Here is a 17,689-nt window from a genome sequence, read left to right on the forward strand (position 1 = left end):
TTCAGGAGTAGCACGATATATATATATCCTATATATAGTTTATACACAGATGCACAGAGTGTAATTTGCAATTTATTGCCATTGTGACGAAGGGCTGGCTATAACTCACGAGAGGCAGAGTGTAGGTTTAAAGGAACAAAGTGTGTATGTGTACAGATTAAGACAGTAGACCAAACAATAGGTTCCAACTATGGTCAGAGAAATAATCAATGCTATCATAAAATAGTCCAAATGAATTAGGTTAATTTGAGCGTCTATTTGCCAATTATGTTGAGAGTGTACTGAATGGTTTAGAAAGCCATCAGTACAATCTACTACTGAGCAGAAGTGGAAATAATTAAATATGGTGAGTGGGTCCTTATAATGGGATACCTGGAAAATGAAATTGCAGGATTGAACCCTGCAACTTTAATTTAAAATGTCATCATCTAGCTGTCAGTTCCGGCATGCAGGAAGAATGAAACAAGCACCACCACAATTGTCTAGTGAAAGTAGCGGCGCTTCTTATATTCATTTCAATTTTAGCCAAGCAAAATTGAAAGTAGTAGTGAAGAGGAGATGGTAAAGCAGACATGCCATCATATCTTGGACATACAGGGCCTCTGAACCAAAGTACCTATCTGAAACTCAGTGGACTCTTAGCTTAGGAATTTGGTAAACTTACCCCAGCCCAGGTATTCTTTCACACTGGCCTGCCATTCCTGCTATCAAGTTGCTGTGGATCATCATCACTCCTTTTGGTCGCCCAGTAGAGCCGCTTGTGTACATGACAACTGCCAAGTCTGTAGGAAGAGGTCTTTCTGATGGCAAGTCCACTAAGAGGAAGAAAGTTGCGCATAAATCCTTCCAAATATGAGGCTTAGCATTCAAAACAACGCATTAAGGTGCCTATGATATCTTAGTCGCTAGGACTGATGCAAATCAATCAGCTATACCATTCAATCCCAACTGAGAACCCTAGTCCAAATTAACATTTGCTTTTCTTACCATCTGCAAGAAAACTGCTTGTGCACAGACGTTACTATGAAGCACTAAGTGCCAAGAACAGAAAATCATTTAAGTGAAACCAGAAAAAAACACTGCCTGTTCTTAGCAATGTGAAAAGCACTGTGAAATCAGCAATTCACATCACACACACGGACACAAAGACACACACAAAGACGTACACAAAGACGCACACAAAGACACACACAAAGACACACAAACAAAGACACACAAACAAAGACACACAAACAAAGACACACACAAAGACACACACAAAGACGCATGCACACACACAAAGACACACGCACACACACAAAGACACACACAAACAAAGACATACACAGACACATAACCAACCAGGTGACATTCCTGAAATGTTTTACTAAAAAAGGTACCCTGTAAGAGTTACAGGTTTAAACCAATCACCACTGTGTTTATACACTGCACTATTAACCAGTAGTTTAGATGACGTTAACTCCGATTTGTGATGCAGTTTATCAAAAAGAAATGACAATGCAACAAGCAAATGATACAAACAGGTTTAATAAAAACGTTAAAGGAAAAGTGCAAGTGTCTTCGCTTACGGTTCTCTGGTTTCTCTCCTAGTTTTTCCACATCGTGCATGTTGTGAAGCGCCATTCCTCGTGGGCAATCTGAGCTGTTACTGATTTTCTTGCCCACGTAGATGACATGTTTGAGACTTGGGATGTCCGATAACACAGGCTGCAGGATCATATGTAAGACAACCACATACAGAAAATGTAAACTGAATCATTCAAACATATGCATGATTACAGCTAATGTGCACGGATTCTCATACATTGGGGAAAGGGGAAATGAGTTATGATACATTATCAGAAAAAAAGGAAGGCTGGGTAAAATCCTGAGGACCCACTGTACATCCATGGCCAAATGGAATCCCTCCTCACAGTATTTGTTTTTAAGTTTCCCATTTTCATTTGCTTGATTAAATGTCGATAGGAATGGTCCATAAAAGCCAACTCATTCTTTACTGGACAGAAACAGATTTGCAAATGCCACCTGCACATTTGAGTTCATCCTTACCTTAAGTTTGGTTTCTAAAAGTTCTGTGCTGGTGAAGAGATACGAGGCCCCAGACTCGTTTAGACCATAGGATACCGCTTCCTCCCCAAGAGTGGCATATAGAGTTACAACTGTTTAGGAGAAGAAGGGGTTGCATGAGAAACCGTGACCTCCAGGAAAGGATCAAATTCAGAACATGTAAGGTTCTAGAGACAATGTAGTGTGAGAAGTGACAAGAGCCTAGTTTTAAGTATAATGACATGGTACCATCTGAGGTGCAATTTCAATTCAATGTACTTTATTCGATTTTCACCTTTGTTAAAAATCATAAAAGCAGTTCAGACAAAAATTTCACATTCCGAATACATATAATAAATAATTATAAAAGGATATTAAATCAGATTGGGGTGATTAATCGATAATTGAGAAGTTCATAATAAATTCTGTGATTTCAAAACACTTTTTAAAAACATCGACATAGAGCTAATACATAGAGGGTTTCCTAGTTGTTGGAGATTTAGATAAGCCGGCCTACATTGCCTCCATGCCCCACCTCTCAAATATTGTTTCAACCATCTAGCACGCTCTTTTTTATACAGTTTGCAAAATAGTACCAGATGGAAGGTAGACTGAGTGGATACATTGTCACATGGGCATGGGGGCAAAGTTCTATTCCAGTCATTTTTCTCCGGATATGAGACCAGGTGGTGGAAAATGTTAAACCTGAATCTAGTCAGGACAAAGCGTTCAAATCCCAGAGTAACGAAAGTTAAGTATGGTTGTATTTTGAAAGTAGTCAGCAGCGGCTGATGGTCGAGCACGGATCTTTTACTGACTTCGTTCCCAAGCCTTAAGATGTTAAAATGTTCCATACATAAATTTTTTAAGGCTTTCTTAGGGATTTTCCCAATTAGTTCAGGTTTATGATACCATTCTGGCCTTTCGATGTCCATCAGGGTTTTCCTCACGTACTCAAGCCATTTGATTCTTTTTACATTGGCTAGTGCCTTGACGTCCTTGATTACTTCTCGGTTTAGGCCCAACTCTGGCGTCGCCCAAATTCTCCTCCAAAGAAGAATTGGCTGGGTTTTAATCAAATCCGTCAGGTGATCCATTCCTAATTCCATGTGACAGTTATAATTTGACATACTTTTTGGAAGAGACAGGAGGTATCGGAAGAAGTTATTTTCGATAATCTGGAGCACAGTCACGTCATGGTATCCCCATATCCCTGCTCCGTACAGAGCGATACTTCTACACTTGGCCACATATATACTGAGCATTATTTTTGGTTGTTTTCTGCCCAGTTTGCTAGCTAAGTGCTTTATAGCCACGACCGAGTGTTTAAAAGCTAACGATCTATTTTTTACCTCGGGACCCCAAGCCCCTGTAGCCTCGATTGTGACTCCTAGGTATGGGAATGTTTTGGTGGCATGTAATTGGGTGCCTGCCACGTTGAGTTGCTTACATCTGGCTCCACCTTTGCCAGATCCCATCACAAAGGACTTTTTAGCATTCAGTTTGAGGCCCCTATCCTACATGTAAGTTACGTATTTGTTTAATACTTTTCGGGCGCCAACCTTTGTTCTTGCCATCAACACAGCGTCGTCCGCATACAAAAGGGAGCTGATCTGCCTATTCCCGACCTTAGGAGAATCAATGTTGCTGGCACCCAATTCCTTCTCCAAGCTGTTAGTATATAATGAGAAAAGGAATGGGGCCAGCACGCATCCTTGCCTCACCCCCTTCTGTATACGGAAAGAGCCTGTACATTCCCCCCCAACCAGTACCTTACTCTGGCAGAAGCATTCGAGTATAGTTGTCTCAAAAAGAGAACAATCGATGGGTCCACTTTCATCTCCTCTAATATTGTCCATAATTTATTGTGTATGACACAATAAAACGCCGACGAAAGGTCGACGAAGATTGCGTAGAAGCATCCCTCTTTAGCTCTAGTGTATTTCCCCTGTAGTAGGACAAAATTTAACACTTGTTCCACGGTGCCCATCCCTAGCCGAAATCCATATTGTACTGGGGTCAAGATGTTATGTTCTTCTGCCCAGTCCTGGAGTCTAGTCAAGACCACCCTTCCTGCGATTTTCACTATAGAATCTAATAATGATATCGGTCTGTAATTTGATGGGCTTTCCCTATCCCCCTTTTTATATATTGGGATGATCAATGATTCTGCCCAAGTTTTGACAAAACCTATTTCACAGCAGGCCCCCATTACTCGTAGGCAGACGGGTGCCCAGAGATCTGTGTTCATTTTATAAAGATCACTTGGGATCCCATCTGGTCCCGGGGCTTTATTATTCTGAGTAGACTTTATAGCTGCCTCGACCTCCTCTAATTTAAACTCTATTGAGATCGGGTGGTGCTTACTCTGTATTTGGGACTCATTTTGGGCGTTACAATATAACTTAGAAAAAAACTCCACCCAAGAGTTTATCAATAGCAATTTCATTTTAGCTGTCACCTTGTTGTTAATGAATGGTGAGTTGACTACCTGCCAAAATAACTTAGGGTCTCTACTTTCCGCTGCATCCATTAAGTCTTGCCAAGCCTTTTCCTTGATTGCTTTCTTTCTTTGGTCTCTTGCTACTTTATATGCTTTTCTAAGTGTTCTAATCATATCATGATCCCTTATTGATTCTTTTAGAGCCTTTTTTAGGGCTTTGTATGCCTTAGTGCATTGGGTGTCAAACCATCCCTTGGGAGTATTGTTCTTTCTTGGACACTTCCTGGTCAGAACAGCCTGTATAGTCCCCGTGATATTGTTAAATGCCTCCAATATTTCGCCACTTGTAGGATTATCCTCTAAACACACGAGTAGTGAAGGGAGGGCGTCTTTCACGATTTTTTGTAAGATTTTTTCGGGGTCCGCCATGCTCCATTTTAAAGCAATACCATTTTGGCGTGCGACCACTAAATTTTGGGTCCATGCCAGGGTCTCAGTTAGTGAGGTTGTTTTTATACCCGGTATGTTAAGGTGAATTCTCAACGGTAGGTGATCACTCAAGCCCATAGTAAGGGTTTCGAAGTTCATCACCCTGCTCCCAAACCTGTTTGGGAGGATGATAAAATCTATAATTGAGTGCAGTCCCCTTGCCATAAAAGTGGGGGTGAACTTAACCTTAGGGTAGCATAACCTGTTGGCAAACCCTAGGTCAAACTTGGCCGTAATGTCATTTAAAATTTCCCCTTTTGTATGATGTTCAAAGTGACTGCTATCCCCATGTTCACCCTCCCCATAGTCCTGAAAGCCACATGTTTCACTAGTACATATGTTCACATTAAAGTCCCCTACCCAAACCCAGATTAATTCCTTCCCTTTTAAGGGTTTTATCTCCCTCATTTCTTTTGACACTTTCAATAATTCTTCCCTGAAATGTGCCTTTTCAATATTATTATAAAAATTAACCACTATCAGCACATTTCTACAATTTAAGTGGATAGTGACCAATTGAAAATAGGGTGACATTGATCTGCCTACGCTGGTACTGGTATTGAAACGATTGGACACATATACACATAGGCCCCCTTTGTGCCTGCCATGGCTGGAGGTTACTGCAGGGACGTGAAAAGTTTTAAAACCATCTATGTGCACTTCGGTTAAAACCCACGTTTCCTGGACACAAAGTATGTCGACGTTGGTAACGAACTCTCCCCAAAGTGTTTCTGTCACTTTATTAGCAATCCCACACACATTCCACGTTACTACGCTTATTTGTTGTTCATTTAAACTTATATCTTTTGTTTTAATTGAATTTTTGACTTTGGTTACAGTGTTCAAATTCAGTTTTACCGCAACATCCTTCCTTGTTGCCCTATCTGTTAAGATGACATTGCCTTTACCCATACTATGGTTTGCCTTTTTGCTATTATGAATCAACCCTATTTCACTAGCTGTAGCTGTATTCCTCTTACTTCCTGCTCTCTGTTCAGGTAAGAGACTCTTGTACACAACGAGGTGCAATTTACAGACCACTCAAAGGAAAACTATTAATACAGATTAGCGCTGAAACAAATTAAAAGACATCCAAACAAGCAATAACATAAGTGTGACTGTCAATGGGGGAGGAAATCAGCCTGCCAAGTAATAGAAAGAAGTATATGTGTATATGTGACTTTCACTAGATATGTAATATTTAGAAACTGGCAGTATTTTGTTGAAGGCACAAAAAACTATATTCAAAATCTATATGAGGTTTTTTTTTTCAAACATCTGCACCAATACTTCTTGTACACTGTGACCTTTAAAAAGAATTTCACGACTGCCTCAACTTTTATAAAACTATTTACCAATTTTGTTGAAATGTTATTTAAAGTGACTTCATGCAAAGGAGAATCCGTCGAAACAGGTTATGAAGCAAATGACAACTGAAGAAAGGTCACCCTGATAAAGAGTCTAAAAAAAAGCAAACAGTGACAGCAGAGCCTGCCCAATTTACATGCCAATCCCAGATTTACCCACACCTTGTGCCGTCTGTGGTGACCTTACTCCTCGACAACGGTAGCTATATTTATACCACTCTACTCTTGAAATGCTGTACGGGCTCTCATCCAAAGGGAGGAGAGTTCATGACTTTTCACAGTCCACAAGCGCCTCTGCAGCTTCTAAGGTCCTCTACAACTACCAGCTTCCTCATTTCAAAAGATTGAATGCCAGATCCCGCGCGCACAGGGGTGCACTGTCTGGAACGTCCCGATCTGTCCTTCATGGATTCTAAATTGAGAGGTTTTCTGCTCTGCCTACAACCTGAACACTCAGACCAGGAAAAATATTCATCCGGCCTCCAATACAGTCTGACAACACCAAAAGCCCTCACTCATCAGTCAACAGGTGCCGATGACTGATCCTTGCCCCAAACGACTCCTTCATAAGATTTTTCCACTAATCCATAATTCCAAGTAGGCACCCAAGTATCTTGAAGAATTTGTTAACCAGTTCTAGGTGTGGCAGAGTAGAACTGCTCTATACCCCCCCCCCCCCCCAACTACACTCCCTATAAAGATCTGAGGCACCCAAAATATGGCAGGCATGGTTTCACAAAAACCCTTCAATGAATAAACTTATTTAGACAGTCACAATATTTTGGAGACTTTTCTTTACGTCGTCAACCCACAGTGGTGCAAACACATGAGATGCATTTTATACTCTGGCAGAACAAATTCAAAAGCACTGTGATTGGAAGCGTGCCAAAGAATTGCCTTGGGCTACTCCTTTTTTACAATTCTCAGAAAAAGAGGAATTCGACTTTAACATGGTCGCCATTCTTTCATATGAACACCTGTCTATTCTAAAACATTAATCCAAGGGGTGTCAAGGAAAAGAAATCTGTTTAAAGCATGTGCACTGATTCACAGTCCTGGCAGCACACATGGCAATTATATTGCGCAATTTACGGCGAGATTACAGCTCAGTGCTTTAATCACTAATAGCAGACGAGGCAATGACACAGCTAATGACGCCTTATTGGTGGGGTTTGGCACACAGAGCAGGTTTAATTTAAAGACAGTTTGTTCTCCTCTGTCTCACGTTGTGGTCTGCTGATGCACTTGGATGTCTTTTTCCAATGTTGCGATATCATTTTCTAAGGTTGCGTTATGATTTCACAATTGTCTAGTAGTAGTAACAGACATTTCTTGAGCGCATATTTCACCCTTAGGTCTCATAGCACTTTTGCCAACAACAGTAACTAGAGGGGAGAGACAGAGTTAGAATAGCCATGACTGGAGATCTTTACGAATTTTTTTATGGTTCGTCTCCTGGCGGGGTTGCATCAGCAATAAGTTCCATAGCTCCGGGGCAATTTTGGAGAAAGACCTATCCCCATTTTTTAACGTGCGTACCTTGGGGATGTTCAAGAGGTGCTTGTTGGATGAGCAAAGGGGGCGTCTTGTCGGATATTTAACCAGTTTCTTTGCCAGACAGATAGGTCCCTGGACATTCAAAGTTTTGTGGGCGAGGCAACATAATTTAAAAGAAACTCTTTTTTAATCAACAGCCAATGGAGGGTTCTAAGACTGGGGGCTGATGGTGATCGGGAAGGGAGATTAAGGACCAAGCTGGCCGCAGTGTTTTGAAGCACTTGCGGTTTAGGGAGAAGTCTTTCATTAATGGATGCAAACAGTGCATTGCCATAATTTAATCGGTTGATGATTAGGCCTTTTACTAGTGGCAGCCTAGCGCTGAGAGGGATCCATTTAAAGATTTTTTTCAAAGAGCGCATTTATCCGTAACTAGTATGGACCAGGGAGTTGATATGGTCCTTCATGGACAATTTGTTGTCCATGATAACTCCCAGGTTACGAACCGTTGTTTTGGGCAACGGACATGGTCTGAGTGAGGGAGGCCACCAGTCTGCGGACCATATGTTAAGTGCGTCTCCAAAGAGCATGATCTCTGTTTTGCTCGCGTTGAGGAGCAGATGATTTGTTGACATTCATTTGTTTACTGATGTCATGCATTGTATAAATCTGCGCTGTGTGTCAGTTGGGTCAGCATCAAGAGTGATCAGCAGTTGCGTGTCGTCAGCATAGGAGATTGTGCCGAAGCCATGGTCTGATAATTGTGGCCAGCGGCTCTACGTAAAGGTTGAAGAGTGTTGGACTTAAAATAGATCCTTGAGGAACACCCTTATCAATGATTAGGCTCTTAGAGCAGAAATCCCCTATTTGTACCGTTGTAGTCCTTTCCGCTAGGTAGTTTTTTAGCCATTACAGAGCCAGGCCCTCGACACCAAACTCTCCTAGACGTTCTAAAAGAATGTCGTGTGAGATGGTGTCGAAAGCCGCCGACAAGTCGAGCAGGATGAGGATGGCCGATTGTCTGGCATCTAGGGAGAACCTAATGTTGTCAACTATCTCTACTAGGGCTGTCTCAGAACTGTGATAAGACCAGAAGCCTGATTGGGATGAGTCCAGTAGATTATTTTTTTCGAGATAGGTTGACAGTTGCTGCTTCACTGCTGCTTCCATTACTTTGCCAAACAGGGGAAGAAGAGAGATAGGCCTGTAGTTGGCTAGTTGTTTGGGGTCGGCCTTTTTTTTATTTTTAGAATTGGTCTAATAGCTTTTTTCCAGTGTGCTGGCACAGTGGATTCTGATTAAGAGAGGTTAAGGATATGGGTTAGGTTGGGGATGAGTGCTGAACCAATTTTGAGTAGAATCTTTCATCCTATCAAGTAAAATGGAGGTGTCTTCTATTGTAAGTTTACTAAATGCTTTAAGAGAATGTGTATTTGGTGGGGGAGTTTTATTCGGACTATGGAGTGTGTTAGCATTGTGTTGAAAACATTTATGTATATCATTGATTTTATTTACAAAAAAGGTTGAGAGTGAGTCTGCCCACTCCTGTGAGATGGTATGTTGAGGAATCTCTGAGACAAGGTCTAAAGTTCCCAGAACAAAAATAGACACAAAGGCATATCACAGTTAAAATCAGGACGTCGCACAGTGCAAATAAGCAGCCCCATGACATTGGGAAAAACCTGAAAAGGCTACATGGAAGGTGTGAAAGTCATAAGAAATGTCTGTGCTGAAATAAGAATTCTTTTTATCCATACGTAAAACAAGCTACTGATAACTGAGGAAATATTACTTTTACTGTGATAATGTCTCTCTCGGTCTCTGCACTCCTACATCTTGGTGTGTAACAGTCAACGTTCATCTGTGCGTAGCACACCTACTTAAGCTACTGGTTGGGTATAACTTGGGCCACAAGCAGATCAGGAAAGGGCATCTCGAGAAGAATACCGTCACTTTAAGAGAATTGGAGTTCTCAATTCACTAGCACGCGTATGGAGTTTCATCCCTTATCTGTGCACCATGAACTTCTACACCTAGATCCAAAATATTTTTTTTATTAACTGCAGATTCAACACAACATGAAGGGATGGATTGTCGGTGTTGCGATGGACTGAGAGCAAGGACTAAGATGCCCTGATCTCTTGTTAGGGTTGATAAACACCTGCCAATAAGGAAAAAGGAAGACTATCATAATGGCAATGTTAAGAATGAAGAGCAGCATTATCAGGTAGATCACCATGGACTGCGGGTTCTGGGGATAACGTATGCCACTTTGCACAGAGATGTAGGAAGCTGGCTCTATATATACTATACCAAAGGTAGGCAGAGGTAAAATTAGATAGAACCTTTCTTTCTATTTGTGGTAGTATGGTCGAGCAGTAAGGCAGTATCAGAGGCTCGTGTTAAGCATTTGTTGTTCACACTCAATAAGCAAATTAATTCACAAGCTCAAAGACAGAATTTCAGACCAATTGTTTTTGTATACAAATATTCTTAGTTATTTTATTATCCTAAAACCAAGCGAGCCTGGCACAGATAAGTTGAGAAATACTTTGCAGTAAATATACAGTTTGAAATGCAATTGTAAATGTACTTTGAAATGGTTACAGTTTGAATTACTGGTAATGCAATACTGAGAAATGCACTTGTTACACCCTCAGCGGCACTAGGGCGGCCGGGTGCAGAGTGCTGAGGCCCAATGTTATCCAATAGGGGGCCTGCTATTGGTGGCTGCTGGCAAGCAGGCCACTGGGTTGTGAGAGCAAAGCTCCTGGACTTTAGCTCAGGGCAAATGGGGAAACAAAGTAGCACCAAAGGTGCACCCTCAGCGGCACTACGGCGGCCGGGTGCAGGGTGCTGTTTCGACGTTGAGTGCCCTGTTGCTTTCAATGGGAAACCTCCAGTTTGCAAAGGCACTGCAGGCTCGGGGACGCAGGTTTTCTGGGTGCGACCACTACTTCGAGATGTAAATTGGGAAGTTAGGGGTTGGATAGGCACCGTCGGTTTGGGCACACAAGGTCGTGGGGCGTCGGGTGCAGGGGTGCAATTTGGGGTCGGATTTTCCTACCAGCTCCTGGTCGCGGTTAGGGGGGCTCTCTGGCTTTAGGCTGCAGGCGTCGACTGGAGGCTTGAGGCAGGTCAGGGGCCGGTAGATCTCGGGTCAGGATAGCCAGGGTGACCTCCTCGTGGTGTTTGCCCACTCGAGCTCAGGCCGTGGAGGGCGGGTGCAGAGTGGGGCGGATCTGCGGTGTCCGGCCGGAGTCTGAGGTTGCAGATGAACAAATCTGGTGTTCACTGGAGACAGTCTTTGTAGTTGAAGGCAGGCTGGTCCTCCAGGGTTTTCGAGGTTGCTGGCTGCAGGACACACCAGGATTTCGCAGGAGCAGGGGCAGACAGGCCGGTAGGGCTGGGGCCAAGTCAGTGGGCGTCTTCCTCTTGTTAGCTACTGCACAGATATTCGGCCCTTCATCTTCTTGAAGCACGGTTCAGGGGTGCCGCTAAATACTATATTTAAAGCGTTACAGTTGGGTCAAAGGCAGGGACCACTGGGTCCCTTCCCTGGTGTGTACACCCCCTATTATGCCACCCTCCAGTGGTTGGCCGAATCCCCCCATCTGCAAGATGGCTGATTCTAAGAGTTGTGCTTCACCTCGCCTCTCCCACCTGAGGGGTGGAGTTGGCAGAGGTGGGCACACCTCTCTTCCTCACTTGTTTTTCACGCCGGTTCTCCCACCCAAAGTGGGGGTCAGAACCATTGGGGACCAGTTGCTGAAAGCAGCAAGTGGCCTGGGGAAGCTATCAAAGGCGGCAAGCCTTTGAAGCTTCCCCTTCGTGAACCCTGCCCACCCTTGGCACCTTATCACAGGAATGTGCATTGTTTAGGGCCCCAGAGAGCAGCAGGGGATAGAAACATGTCTGGTGGTGGCAACTGAAAGCAGCCACTCAGCCTGGACACTAGTGGTAGGTTCGTTTTCAGGGAGCATCTCTAATATGCCCCCTGTGTGCATTTTTCATTAAATCCCACACTGGCATCAGTGTGGGTTTAATATGCTGAGAAGTTTGATACCAAACTTCTCAGTTTTCAGTGTAGCTACTATGGTGCTGTGGAGTTCGTAATGACAAACTACCAGCACCATATACTCTTAATGACAGCACTGCACTAACAGTGTTCTAAGAATGGACTTAGACACTGTAGGGGTACAGGTCATCTGCACCTGGACCCTCACCTCTGGTATAGTGCACCCAGCTAGAGGGGTGACTGATCTAGGCCAGGTCAGTGGGTTGTAGGCATGGCACACAGAGTTGTGTGCCATGTCGACTCTTCACTTTGTTCTGCACCAAAATACGCAGCCTGCAAAGGCAGTGTGTGTGTGTGTAGAGGTACAGGGCCTCTATGGGTGGCACAATAAGTGATGTTCTCTGGTTCCTTTGTTGTCTTTGTCCCGCCTTTTGGCTGTTTGTTTCCGCCCTGGGACTGAAATAGGTGCATGGATCAGTTCACTTTTGACCACTTAAGCAAGTTTTGCGCACTACTTTTTGTTTTGACTCAGCTTGCGCACTGTCTCTATACCATCTTCCGCCAGTGGCTGCCTTTCATACTTATGTCAGCACCCATTGCCGGCTAGTGTGCATCTATGGGACTAATGACGGAAAATGTAACCCGTTCCACTTTTTTCTCTCTCTGAATTGCTCCCAACCAGTTTGTGATCCTGTACACATTCATTGCCAGTGTCCTCTAACATGGAGGTGGACGATTTTTTTTTAAATAGCCCTGCATTATGGTAAGCCAGTGCTGTGAAAGCTTGGAAAATGCGGCGCTCTGCACCTTTGTTCCACAGTGGTTTCACTTTTCATGCACATTTGTATTTAAAACCTTGTAAGGTTATAGCAATGCTTTGGAATCTAATTTTCTGTCCGTTTCTTCCATGCCGTCTATCCAGCGTTGCAATTAAAGTATGTCCATATTAAAAATCATAGGAGTACCATGGAGTTGGGTAACAATATACATCTGTTATTTAAATTAAAAAAAATCACAGGAGTACCATGGAGTTGGGTAACAATATACATCTGTTATTTAAATAAAAAAAAATCACAGGAGTACCATGGAGTTGGGTAACAATATACATCTATTATTTCAGCGTCAAGATGGTCCGTTGCTGGGGTGAACGTGCGCTTTACAAATACACGTCATGTTATGAAGGTCTGAAGTGGGGAGGGCCAGGGGCACATAATGCCCCGCAAGTACGGGCTCAAAAATCCTAGCATGCAAAGCGCTGGTGACTTAAAAGCCACGGCTGCCTGATGGTGACACATTCTGCCAGGCCACTTCACATCTGGTAGCACCTCATTGTCACAGAATCGAGAGTTATGTAATATTCCAGTGATGTGAGCAAGCAGGTGCGCACTCTGGTTCCTGTTCAGTCCCAAACATTTTTGAAAAAAAATCTGCAAACAAGGCCTCAAGCTTTAACCTACTTTCATTTTTTTAATATGTTTATTAGGTTTTAAGCCACAAACAGACCAATATGAAAACTGTAACTTAGAAGCCACATCCTATCCTTCCGCCCCCCTCACTCCCACGTCGTTATTATAGTATATATTGATATGGAGGAGTCTACATAACACGTTTTAGAGTCCAGTGGGGGTGAGACCCCACTGTAAGCGTCACTCCGCAAATGGTTACCGAGAAACATACAGTAGTTGAGAGCTGCCTCACTCCAGGCATTCTCTTGCGTCCAGTATTAAACCCCCAAAGGAGAAATGCCAATGTTCGTATACAACCACTACTCCACCTAGCTGAGAAGGACTAATGCACATATGTAACCAGTATTACAACTCAGTCAAGGAATGCCACTGCGTGTATATAACCAGTAGTCAACCCAGCTGAGAAGTGCTAGTGCCCATATAGAACCAGTATTACAACTCAGTCAAGGAATGCCACTGCGTGTATATAACCAGTAGTCAACCCAGCTGAGAAGTGCTAGTGCCCATACAGAACCAGTATTACAACCCTGTCAAAAAAGTCACTGCTTGTGTGTAACCAGTGTAACAACCCAGCCAAGAAGTGCTACTGTGCATATATTACCAGTATCACAACCCAGCCAAGAAGTGCTACTGTGCATATATTACCAGTATCACAACCCAGTAAAGAAGTGCCGCTGCTCCAAGATCTATTATTTTTTATTTACCGGCGTATAAGACGACCCCCGACTTCTGAGAAGATTTTCATGGGTTAAAAAGTCGTCTTATACGCCGGAAAATACGGTAAGTAAGACTAACTGATCTACTTCAGTTAGATCTGATCAGTAACAGTGAGATCAGCCTTACTGGATCTGCTGGGTGTTAATCATGGGTATGTCTTATTAGAGTGTGGCATGTCCATTACAATGTAACCTACATCCTAGTGTCAAACGGTATTCACCAAAAATAATAGTCTCATTTAATAATGTTGCACTGGTTGCTGATTGGGGAGTGAGCGTGCATATACACGCAAACCCCACTTGTTTTTATATACACGTCTTCATACTGCACATCGCAGATTTCTGTCTATTGTACGTGACAGGTGTTACCATTGCCAATTTTATTAGTAGTGAACTTCCCAACCTCAGACGGATGGAGTCTCAAACTCATGCTCTTCAGATCACTGTAGATGCCAGAAGCACATTACCTCAGTGAGCCATCTTGCAGGAGTTAATATTTTTATATTTAAATATTTCTGAAGACCAATTGGTGGAAAAGTTCTAGTATGAAAATATAAACGTTTGTACGTACGAGGAAAGTTGTACTTGAAGCAGGCTTGTGCTGCAATCATCCACTCCGCCCGCGTTTCACAAAAAATTGCAACCGTACTCTTTGGCTTCAGTCCTAGTGCAACCAGACCGCTTCCAAAATGATTCACTCGGGCATTTACGTCTTCATAGCTCTGCCATTTGTAGTCTCCAAGGATCCACTGTTGAAGAGGTAAAGTATTAAAAAGACATGAAACGAATACTCAATTAACATAAGGAAGCTGGAAATCTGACTTATTTACAAATACTGGCTTACTGTAAATAAAGAGTCAATATTACCAAAAAGTCCAAAGTTACCTTAACTACATGTGGGAGTGTATTTCTAGTAAATATTTACCACTGAACCTATTTGCATAGTGGGAAATTTAGGTTAATAAATATCAAACCTCCGGCAATTCACCATATTAAAAAAACCTACTTAATAGTATCCTCCACATGACCTTCCATCCAAAATTGGAGGAGTGTTCAGCTGGAGGCCACTTGTGGTGCATGGGCTCAACCAATAAAAGATCTGACTGAGAGGGAAGAAACAGTTTACCTAGAATTGCAACCCATCAGAGTTGGTACCTTTGATATATTTCCATGAGTTTACTTATTCGGTCTTCAGGCAGGGAATGCTGGTTAAAAATTACACACAACAATAAATACATTTATTCGAAATAGTAGTGTTTACAACCTATCTAGGGACGCACAGGCAAATAACTTTTCCAGCACTCAGTCAGATTTAAATGAATCAAAGATAAATAATTACAAAAAGAAATTAAGGAAGCTGTGAATGATGCTCCCCTTATTGAAACAGGTGCATGTGCACTACACCCACCCTAGTCTCAATGTCCAAGATGTAGTCCTTTGAAAAGTATGATACCCCGGTCATGTACTTTCAGTGTAGATGCCTGCAAATATCTTTCCAGTGAAAAGCACTTAAGAGGTTGCCATGACTCATGGAATGCATGGATAATGCCTGAGAAACCAGATATCATACAAGCAACCTCCTGTTTGGAGGCAGTCTGTTTATTAGAGTAGTGGAAGGAAACATATAGATGCTTGGATAGCCTGAAGGACGTATGATTCACCAAGAAGAACCAGCCTCAAGTCTTAGTGCAGGAGTGATTAGATCACTGGTGTTAGTAAATCTGTAAAAACAGAGTATCACCTAAATTAACCAGGGTCTCTTGATTATTATTTCTAAAATAATTCTACAAAATGACTATCTTCTAAGAATAGTAAGAAAACCTCTGACAAGAAACCCTGGCTCTCGACAACACTTCTGGCTAACGAGACTACTAGATGCAGTCCTACTTCATTTAATGTATTCGACAGACAAGTCATGTTCCTAAATGGAGTACGATTTAAATACCAGTAGAAAGGTTTTGAAAAGTCAATACTCAAACTGATCAAAGAATATAAGTAGTTGTACTGGCATTCTTCTGTATCCAGATAAGGCAGCAAAGTCTACCCGGATGAAGGAACTCTTGTGACATGAATGCAACCAATGTGGGCCATTGACCAGATTGTCTGTAGAGCCTTTAGCCAAGCACAACAGCTTAAGTTGTATAATCACACCTGTCTTAGCATCCCTCGGGTGAAATTGCCTTAAAGTCTGACCCACCCATTAAACTGCATGTATCACACAAGACAATCCATGTCCCAACCAACGAGTATCTATCACAGAAGCTGCATGTCTTTAACAAAACCAAGTCCTAAGAAGCCATGACCTGTTCAACAACAACGAAGACTGGCAGGAGGCACTGGCCTCACCCCGTGAGGTGGCGATTCTCTCCAGTTGCAATCTTGTCCAACTTAAAATATTACACAGGGCTTACTACACCAGCTCGGTGCTTGTCAAAATGGGGGTGTTGGGCTCCCCCGCCTGTCCCCGTGGGTGTGGCCACAACGGCACCTACTTCCACCAGTGGTGGGAATGCCCGCTCCTTCAGGGGTACTGGGGGAGGGTGGCATCATTCTGTGATGTCCACCCCCTGTCATAAACCCATGGGAATGCCCGCTCCTTCAGGGGTACTGGGGGAGGGTGGCATCATTCTGTGATGTCCACCCCCTGTCATAAACCCATGGAAGTGTCACTCTGCTTTCTCAACATTTGGGAGGCTACCGACATATCCAGACCTGAGAGATTGTGGGTTTCCCTGGGCTGTATGATAGGAAAACACAACATAGCTAAACTTGGAAAGGAGTGACGAAGTTGAGGTTTGGAGATTGGGAATCAGACATGGACTGGTGTATGCAGGCAGTAAGGGTGATTTATGAAGGCAGGGGATGCCCACAAAAATGGACTAACATTTGGGGACCATGGAATGTACGCAGAGGGATGATATGTATCCCCTTTAATGATGCCTCCCCTTTCTCAGTTGACCAAGATGTTGAGTAATGCCTGCACGTAATGTACATGACAACCGATCGTATTATGGTTCTGTTGATTTGCAGCTTTTGAGTAAATAGAAAAGCCAGATTTTTAATATTGTCCTGAATTCAAGGTGAATGTTGATTCTTATTCGTGCAGTGATCGAGTTCCAAAATGCATTGTTTAAAGTGATGAGATTCTGTCAGGATGCGACATGTTGAAGTGTCTAATAAACAAAATACAAGGAGTCAGCCTAGAACATAATGGTCGTTTGTGGTTGTGTGGTTTCTGTTGAAAGAAGAGTGGCCCATTTGTGTGGGTTGGTGGATAAGCAATGAACATTGCTTTGAAGTTGATGTGTCTAGCCAAGGGCACCTAGCTTAAGGGTCTGCTGACTGATGTGAAGCAAATAATGAACAATACTTTGAGAAGCTGTCTGGCAGCAGCTTTCTGCATGCTCTGCAATTCTTTTTTGAGTATTATCAGGGGTGCTCCAATGTGTAGGCATGAGAGTATGTAATCACCTGTAGGTAGCTCACTTTGGCCGAGTAGGGTGGCAGGAGCCCTAGTTTCTGAATGGTCTGGTAGAAGGTGAGAGAATTGGAGATCTGTCAGTGAGGCAATAGGTAATCCATTTCTGGACATCTCTTAACTCCTAGGTCTCTGTGGGAGCATAGGGAGATGCATCATTTCAAAGGCC

General features: G+C 42.9%; 1 protein-coding gene across 6 annotated transcripts in view; it reads right to left on the minus strand.

The window, feature by feature from the left end:
* Nucleotides 1–17,689, minus strand: part of ACSL4 (acyl-CoA synthetase long chain family member 4) — a 234,148-nt gene that overhangs the window by 102,889 nt on the left and 113,570 nt on the right. For all 6 annotated transcript variants that reach the window (XM_078688793.1, XM_078688795.1, XM_078688792.1 and 3 more), the window contains exons 4-7: nt 14,614–14,791; nt 2,050–2,159; nt 1,569–1,707; nt 665–815 (exon numbers count right to left, since the gene is read on the minus strand). In XM_078688793.1, the coding sequence (XP_078544919.1) occupies nt 665–815; nt 1,569–1,707; nt 2,050–2,159; nt 14,614–14,791 (578 nt within the window). The remainder of the gene's footprint in view (nt 1–664; nt 816–1,568; nt 1,708–2,049; nt 2,160–14,613; nt 14,792–17,689) is intronic.

This window comes from Lissotriton helveticus, chromosome 4_1 (genome assembly GCF_964261635.1).
Source record: "Lissotriton helveticus chromosome 4_1, aLisHel1.1, whole genome shotgun sequence".
Lineage (NCBI taxonomy): Eukaryota > Metazoa > Chordata > Amphibia > Caudata > Salamandridae > Lissotriton > Lissotriton helveticus.